Below are 8,838 nucleotides of genomic sequence, written 5' to 3'. Positions count from 1 at the left end.
GGTTGTCATACTCATCGACATGCAAGTCGTGATTCCTATTACAAGAATATGATCAATCTCATACATCACATATATCATTCATCACATCTTCTGGCCATATCACATCACATAGCACTTGCTGCAAAAACAAGTTAGACGTCCTCTAATTGTTGTTGCAAGTTTTTACGTGGTTTGTAGGTTTCTAGCAAGAACGTTTTCTTACCTACGTATGACCACAACGTGATTTGCCAATTTCTATTTACCCTTCATAAGGACCCTTTTCATCGAATCCGTTCCGACTAAAGTAGGAGAGACAGACACCCGCTAGCCACCTTATGCAACTAGTGCATGTCAGTCGGTGGAACCTGTCTCACGTAAGCGTACGTGTAAGGTCGGTCCGGGCCGCTTCATCCTACAATGCCGCCGAAACAAGAAACGACTAGTAGCGGCAAGAAGAATTGGCAAACTCAACGCCCACAACTGCTTTGTGTTCTACTCATGCATAGTAACTACGCATAGGCCTGGCTCATGATGCCACTGTTGGGAATCGTAGCATAATTTTAAAATTTTCCTACGTTCACCAAGATGCATCTATGGAGTATACTAGCAACGAGGGGAAGGGAGTGCATCTACATTCCCTTGTAGATCGCGAGCGGAAGCGTTCCAATGAACGTGGATGACGGAGTCATACTCGCCGTGACCCAAATCACCGATGACCGAGTGCCGAACGGACGACACCTCCGCGTTTAACACACGTACGGTGCAGCGACGTCTCCTCCTTCTTGATCCAGCAAGGGGGAAGGAGAGGTTGATGGAGATCCAGCAGCACGACGGCGTGGTGGTGGATGTAGCGGGTCTCCGGCAGGGCTTCACCGAGCTTCTGCGAGAGAGAGAGAGAGGTGTTGCAGGGGAGGAGGGAGGCGCCCAAGGCTGTGTGTTGCTACCCTCCCTCCCCCCCTTTATATAGGCCTCCTGGGGGGCGCCGGCCCAAGGAGATGGGATATCCAAGGGGGGGCGGCGGCCAAAGGGGGGGAAGGGTTGCCTTGCCCCCCAAGGCAAGGGGGAAGCTCCCCCCTAGGGTTCCCAACCCTAGGCGCATGGGGGAGGCCCAAGGGGGGCGCCCCAGCCCACTAAGGGCTGGTTCCCTTCCACTTTCAGCCCACGGGCCCCTCCGGGATAGGTGGCCCCACCCGGTGGACCCCCGGGACCCTTCCGGTGGTCCCGGTACAATACCGGTAACCCCCGAAACTTTCCCGGTGGCCGAAACTTGACTTCCTATATATAATTCTTCACCTCCGGACCATTCCGGAACCTCTCGTGACGTCCGGGATATCATTCGGGACTCCGAACAACTTTCGGGTTTCCGCATACATATATCTCTACAACCCTAGCGTCACCGAACCTTAAGTGTGTAGACCCTACGGGTTCGGGAGACATGCAGACATGACCGAGACGCCTCTCCGGTCAATAACCAACAGCGGGATCTGGATACCCGTGTTGGCTCCCACATGTTCCACGATGATCTCATCGGATGAACCACGGTGTCGAGGATTCAATCAATTCGTATGCAATTCCCTTTGTCAATCGGTATGTTACTTGCCCGAGATTCGATCGTCGGTATCCCAATACCTTGTTCAATCTCGTTACCGGCAAGTCTCTTTACTCGTACCGCAATGCATGATCCCGTGACTAACGCCTTAGTCACATTGAGCTCATTATGATGATGCATTACCGAGTGGGCCCAGAGATACCTCTCCGTCACACGGAGTGACAAATCCCAGTCTCGATCCGTGCCAACCCAATAGACACTTTCGGAGATACCCGTAGTGCACCTTTATAGTCACCCAGTTACGTTGTGACGTTTGGCACACCCAAAGCACTCCTACGGTATCCGGGAGTTGCACGATCTCATGGTCTAAGGAAAAGATACTTGACATTGGAAAAGCTCTAGCAAACGAAACTACACGATCTTTTATGCTATGCTTAGGATTGGGTCTTGTCCATCACATCATTCTCCTAATGATGTGATCCCGTTATCAATGACATCCAATGTCCATAGTCAGGAAACCATGACTATCTGTTGATCAACGAGCTAGTCAACTAGAGGCTTACTAGGGACACTTTGTGGTCTATGTATTCACACATGTATTACGATTTCCGGACAATACAATTATAGCATGAACAATAGACAATTACCATGAACAAAGAAATATAATAATAACCATTTATTATTGCCTCTAGGGCATATTTCCAACATTCAGAACTTCTGCGAAGACAGATCAAGCCCAGCGTTTTTTGCCCAGCGTGTGGACGTGAAGAAACAGTGTATCACAGATTTTGGGGGTGCTATCACTCCATGCTGTTTTGGAAGGAGCTGAGCTCAGTATTGGGTGCGAGGGTGGCGACCCCACCTTGCTCGATGTGCACTCAGAGTTCAGTCGCATCATGGTTGCTACAGTGGCTGTCAGATGCTTCGGAGGACGACAAGGCAGCTATGGTGCAAGGGTTATATGCTATATGGTTGGCTAGGAATGACACTAGGGAAGGGAAAAGAATTGAGGAGGCCAACTTGGTGGCAAAGAGAGTTGCAGCGCTCATGGAGGAATGGAAGAATGTGAGGGGGCGGCCACAGCGAACGACTTCACCTACTCAGCGTGCAAGATGGGAACCACCGGCGTCGGGCTGGCTTAAGGCCAATGTCGATGGTGCTATGTCTCGGTCGAGGCAAGGAGGAGGGAGTGGAGTGGTGTTCAGAGATGAAGATGGAGCATTCCGTGGTGCGGATGCGGTATTTCTACTTGAGATCACATCGGCAGAAGTGGCCGAACTGCAAGCGTGTAAGAGGGCGGTGGCACTAGCTCTGCAACGAGGTGTGCCCAAACTCCATCTGGAGACCGACTGTCAGAACTTGGCCATAATGTTGAATGTGCAAGACCGAAATCTGTCTTCCGTAGGCATCACGGTGGAAGAAATCAAGGGGATGGCCAAAAACTTGGGGGAGTTCAAAGCTACGTGGGTGAAGAGGGAGGCAAATAAAGCGGCGCATCAGATTGCCCGATTCGGTTTTTGTAATAGCACTTCGGTTTCGTGTGAGATTTCTCCCCCAGACTGTATTCTTAGTATTGTGTCTGATGAACTTCCTGGTTTAGCTTAATAAAGTGCGGAAGTGATTTTCAAAAAAAAAGGGTTATCGTCCCCGCAGCCGAGGTACCCCGCCGCTGCTCCCTCTCTTCCTCTTGCTCCACTCACCACGCTGTCACATCTAACCGCACCGCCCCTGTGAGGTCACCGGTGCCGGCCCGAATCTCCATGGAAGGGATCGGGCTCGCCCATCGCCGGACTCCACCGCCGCCGCCGAGCTGTGCATGGCCGCACTATCCGGATCTACTCATCCCCAACCCTTCTCCGCACCTCGTCGTTCCTCCCTCGTCGTTGGCGTGTGTGCCGCCTTCGTGGACTAGTTTGCCGCCTCGCGCTGAGCCTTTACATCACCTGCCGCTGGAAGACGCCACCGCCTCGTGAGCCGCCTCCTCACCTGGGAAAAAATTATACAAGATCACCTTTCTTGCAAAAAAAAATCCGCAACAAGACCTTCGTTGCAAAAAATTGTGTAACAAGTCCTCTATTGCAAAAAAGATCTTACTGCAAAAACTTTCCGTAACAAGACCTTTTGTTGAAAAAAATCCGCAACAAGACCTTTGTTGCAATAACAAAGACGTCAATCGGCCGCATGGTCCGCCAGATCTGACGGCTCGCAACCGGGTCGATCTTTTAAAAAGATCGACCGGCGGACGCGTAGCACGCCCCCTGTTATAATGAGCCAAATCTAAAGCCCAAGTTATATTATGAACTATTCAGTGTTGAATTCGTCATTTTTGTTTGTCGAGTTATGTTTCGAATTTTAACTTAAAATTTTGTGACAACCTGCATTTATGTTGTGTGAGTGTGCTATTTTTTCAGAATTTTTTAAATATTTTAAAAACACAATGTGAGTTCGATGCACTGGAAGCACCACAAGCTCCGGTGCACCATATATTTTCCCATCGCCCACGTTAGCCTCCATGAAGCTCCACCACTGATTTATAGTCAAACGTTAGCCCAAAACAAGCCCAAAACAAGAGGGGCCCTAATACATTCAGAAGGAGGGAGTACCATTTATTTTTGTTCTTATTATTTTGGTGTAAAATGATAAGTTCAAGAAACACGTTCTGCTGGGCATGAGACGACCATATGAATGAAGCTTTCGATGTGTTGCATCTGCCGCCTGCCAGCCCCTATTTTATCACATCTACAATTTCCCACCCTTTCCTATTTACGCACTCCATCTCCTACCAGGCTTTGACGGTAGCAGCAAAACCAAGTACAGTGTTGCTATAGTATAAGCCGACTTCATCAATCTAATTTTTTTTTAGCATCATCTAAAAAAAAGCAGTAAGCCGACTTCGGGAATCTAGAAATCCAGTCCAGCCAGGCGACTGGAGCGCGGAAGCCTCCCGAACACCGAGACGGGCGCGCCAGATCCAACGGCCAACGGGGAGGGCCCGCCCCCCAACGGCGCGGGCGCACCTGTCCGTCCGTTCCCTTCCCCCCTCGTCGCCACCCCGCACACCACCCTCGTGCCCCCCACCGCCGGCGGAAGCCGCCAAAAACCCCGGCCGCCTGCTGCCTATCCGCGCACCGCACGCCGACACACCCGGCTCGCCTCGTGAACCAACCCCGCGGACGCCCGTCCGCCACTGCTGCACACGCGCGCAGGGTTCTGTCAGGGCTTTGGCCCGAGGTTCAGGCCGGGATGAGATCCCCGTCCCTACAGCCAGCCGCGGCCGCCGCGCCGGTCCCCCGGGCCGGGGCCCTCGGGCGGGTCCGGGTCGCCCACGCCGCGCGGGGGCCGCCGCGCCTCGCTGGGACCGCGGGCCGCCTGAGGGTGCTCGTCGCCGCGCTCCCGAGCGCGGCGCCCCTCCACCACCAGCTCCTGCCGGCTCAGGAGGGCGCCGCAGCACTGTCTCCGGAGGTGAGTCGCGTCGAAATCGTAAATCAGCACACGCGCCAATGTCAATGTGGCGTGTTTCCGCCTTTGCTCCACTGTTGATTGACTGATGGCGAGGCGTTTGCCGCTGCAGGCTGATGAGGTGCATGGGGATATGGCTTCTGCTGAGATTTCGTCGCCCCCTCCTCCTGCTGGTGAGTTTGCTCCCCTGAGCCATTGACATTGCGGAACAGAAATGGGGAAACCTTAGCATGTTTCTTATGATGCTCTTACTATCTGTATGTCTGGCCGTATGTTTCCTCAGTTCCTGGAAGCACGATGCGTGTCAGATTTGTGCTACAAGAGCGGTGCAACTTCGGCCAAAGCTTCCAGATGGTCGGTGACGACCCGGCGCTCGGCCTGTGGGAACCGGCGAGCGCGATCGCTTTGGATTGGTCGGAAGGCCACAATTGGACAGTGGAGAAAGTGAGACTTTCCCCGGTTATGCACGATGTTTCATTATTTAGCCTCTTTTGTGTTACTTCATCGTCTCTTCTCTGTTTGGCCAGGATTTGCCAGCCAACAGGTTGATTGAGTTCAAGTTCTTGCTGCGAGATTCCCTGGGAAAATTCCACTGGCAGAATGGACCTAACAGAACCCTACAGACAGGTGAAACCACAAAGACATTGGTGGTCTACGAAGATTGGGGTAATGCGAAGAATCAGAAAGTAGCAGAGGAGGAAGACGTGCTGGTTCAAATGATGGAGACAGTTGTCAATGACGACCACGGCAGAAATGGTTTTGTTTCGGCACATGAGCTACAAGTGTGTGACAATCAAGAGATCAAAGAGCCAGATGCACCCATGCCGATCCCTTGGGGCGGAGCTTTTGGCCGGGTCCGGGTCACCTATGGCGGGCAGGGGCTGTGGCGCATCGGCAGCGATGGCTTGGCTGGGACTGCCGGCCGCCTGAGAGTGCTCGTCACCGCGCTACCGAAGCCCCTCGAGCAGCTCGTGCCCACGCAGGAGGGTGTCATAGCACTAGCGCCGGAGGTTTGTCACATCAAAATCGGAATAGGCTTGCGTGCTAATTAATGTGGCGTGTTTCCCCCTTTGCTCCACTGTGATTGACTGATGGTTAGATGGTTGCTGTTGCAGGCTGATGAGGTCCAGGGGGGAGTGGCCTCTGCTGAGATTTCGTCACCACCTGCTCCTACTGGTGAGTTTGCTCCCCTGAACCATTGACATTGCGATCTTTGGTCTTAACATAACCTGTTTTTAATGGTGATGGATCTTTGGTCTTACCATCTGTCTGTCTGTCTGTTACCTACAGTTCCTGGAAGCACAGTGCGCGTCAGATTTGTGCTAAAAGAGCAGTGCACCTTCGGCCAAAGCTTCCACCTGGTCGGTGATGTCCCAGCACTCGGCCTCTGGGAACCGACGGACGCGGTCGCTATGGATTGGTTGGAAGGCCATGACTGGACAGTAGAGAAAGTGAGACTCCGTTTATGTACAATGTTTAATGATTTAGCCTCTTTTGAGTAACTTCATCATCTCTTTTCTGTTTTGAACAGGATTTACCTGCCAACAGGTTGCTTGAGTTCAAGTTCTTGCTCCAAGATTCCTTGGGAAAGTTCCATTGGCAGAATGGGCCTAATAGAAGCCTACAGACAGGTGAAACCACAAAGACATTGGTGGTCTACGAAGATTGGGGTAATGCGAAGAATCAGAAAGTGGCAGAGGAGGGACACGCCCCGGTTCAAATGGTGGAGACAGTTGTCAATGATGATCACGGCAGAAATGGTGTTGTTTCGGCACATGAGCTACAAGTGTGTGACAATCAAGAGATCAAAGAGGACGAATCAACTATAGGCGATGATGAGAATTCAGTGGCTGCTGCTATTGCATCTGTTGGAGAGGAAACAATGAAGGCATGTGAAGCTGATCAACCAGAGGTAATGGTTTAATTCAATATCCATCAGTACCTTAGTGTGGAAGCTAGACATTTATTTACTACTGAAATTCCAGGGGCATTTCTATGTCTTGCCACCTGTTCTGCTGAAAGTAAGTAGTTCAGTGACCCTTGTATGCTTTGATGCTTTGCCGAATGAAACGTGGCATCTATCGCTTTCGTTAGTCACTCCATTTCCGGGCACAGAGACCATACCTTCATTAGATTTGAGAGGGGGGGGGGGGGTGGGATGATGCAAGTTGCACGTGGCTGATCTGAATTATAGATGACCATACTCAAAATTGTGTGCTATTTTCCGGAGCACCACATGTTTGCTGGTTCTTTTACAAGAGAATGTCTAAGAACTGTCAGCCTGAACTGAACTATCTATCAAGCATTAGATCACTCGTTTCATTAGAAGGTGGAAAGACATGCTTATAAAGCGGAATGACACTGGTTTTCCAAAAAAATCGGTATTCTTAATGGGTAGTGTAAGCTGCATAAATCTCATTCAATGATCATGGCTACCAGTTCTTATTATCATATTTTGAGGGCTAGTTAATCATTTGTTAAGTTCCTCCAATTGTTAGACTCAACTCACACGGTGTTTTTGATTATGAATCAGCTATTGATGGATGAACAGAAAATTCAAGATGAGCTTCGTTATGAAATAGACACAGCACCCCAGAATGGCAGGGCTACGACGTATGCTGATGGTGATAGTGAATACGATGAAACGACCGACGATGATAGTATCCTGCCCAAGAATGGTGCTCTGGTTAAGCATGGGCTGGCGGGAGCTTTTGAGCGCGAGTTGCTTTGGGGTTGGAAGGCCTTGCAGCAGCTCGTGGGCTTCAAAACGGACACATGAAAGATGATGCATCTGGTATTGCTTGCTATGTATGCACGACGGTTTAGACTGCATGCTGTTCCTCTAAAGGATGTAGTGGAGAACGCTAGCAGGTAGCAGCAGCTACTGGGTATTTGTTGTGGCCCTCTGTTGTGTGTACATAGTTTCTCTGGGAGAAACGTTATTTGTCAAGGGATTGTAACAACTTGTTATCAATAAGCCATGATCGGTCTGTCGACAGTTTGTAAAGCGGCCCCGTTTTGACCCAGGGAAGATAATATCCTGCGCATATTCGTCGGAGGAAACCGTGTTTCAGAACAAAATTGCACAAAAATCGTTTGATGATTGTGCTTCCTTGCTCTGTTTAAATAATCAAATGTAGTGTAATCCAGGGGCTTTTGATGATTGTGCTTCCTTGCTCTGTTTAATAATCAAATACAATGTAATGTAGGGGCTTTCTTGCACATAATGAATGTAGAGCTTAGCCGCAGGTTTCAGTTAATCTGTTGAACAACCACCAAAGATTAAGCTTTTTTTTTAGAAAAGGAGGATGACCCCCGGCCTCTGCATCTGGGAGATGCATACGGCCACTTTATTAATTATTCTCGAGGACCTTACAAAGTATTACAAACAATATACCTGAATCCACCATCTTGGCAACATATGCCGCTACTCTTATCCATATGATGAAGGGATGCTAGCTGGGCCACTACCCAAACCACTCACCTAAACCTAACATCAAAAGCCGGAAACCCCAGCCGAGCCACATACCGGGTCTGGGGCACAATCCGGTCAGACGCACTCTTGTGTCGTCGCCGCCATCTTCCACAGGTCCGTCTTCAGATTATATTGAGTCTTCTACCTTGTGAAGGCCACTTCTGCCATCGACGTCACCATGACGCCAGACAGCTACCTCCTCCTGCGCGAGTCCATCTCCGCGCATCGGACGCTGAGCCTCCACAGCGCCATGCCACCGAACTCCGCCGCCATCAATGAGTGAGATGAAGTACCGCTCCACCACGGCAAGTACAAGGTGAGGAAGGGCGAGGTCGCCGTCGGAGACACGGCCGGAAGATAAGCACCGCAGTCACGA

The 8,838-nt window shown here is 50.7% G+C and overlaps 1 protein-coding gene across 1 annotated transcript; it reads left to right on the top strand.

Moving 5' to 3' along the window:
• The first annotated feature begins 4,482 nt into the window (after positions 1 to 4,482).
• LOC123182195 (uncharacterized) lies at positions 4,483 to 8,045 on the top strand. Its single transcript, XM_044594692.1, has 8 exons — positions 4,483 to 4,990; positions 5,100 to 5,160; positions 5,271 to 5,431; positions 5,515 to 5,997; positions 6,103 to 6,163; positions 6,278 to 6,438; positions 6,519 to 6,899; positions 7,521 to 8,045. The coding sequence occupies exons 1-8, from the start codon at positions 4,772 to 4,774 to the stop codon at positions 7,764 to 7,766; spliced, it is 1,773 nt and encodes a 590-aa protein (XP_044450627.1). The 5' UTR covers positions 4,483 to 4,771; the 3' UTR covers positions 7,767 to 8,045.
• The last annotated feature ends 793 nt before the right edge of the window (positions 8,046 to 8,838 follow it).

The sequence above is a fragment of the Triticum aestivum genome, chromosome 1D (genome assembly GCF_018294505.1).
Source record: "Triticum aestivum cultivar Chinese Spring chromosome 1D, IWGSC CS RefSeq v2.1, whole genome shotgun sequence".
Lineage (NCBI taxonomy): Eukaryota > Viridiplantae > Streptophyta > Magnoliopsida > Poales > Poaceae > Triticum > Triticum aestivum.
This window is presented reverse-complemented; position numbering and strand designations above follow the sequence as displayed.

What these genes read in the sequence shown, in the direction of transcription:
- LOC123182195 (XM_044594692.1), top strand. Translation starts at nt 4,772, where the DNA reads ATGAGATCCCCGTCCCTACAGCCAGCCGCGGCCGCCGCGCCGGTCCCC. An exon ending in GTCGCCCCCTCCTCCTGCTG is followed by an intron (nt 5,161 to 5,270) that starts GTGAGTTTGCTC and finishes ATGTTTCCTCAG; the next exon opens with TTCCTGGAAGCACGATGCGT. An exon ending in ATGACTGGACAGTAGAGAAA is followed by an intron (nt 6,439 to 6,518) that starts GTGAGACTCCGT and finishes TGTTTTGAACAG; the next exon opens with GATTTACCTGCCAACAGGTT.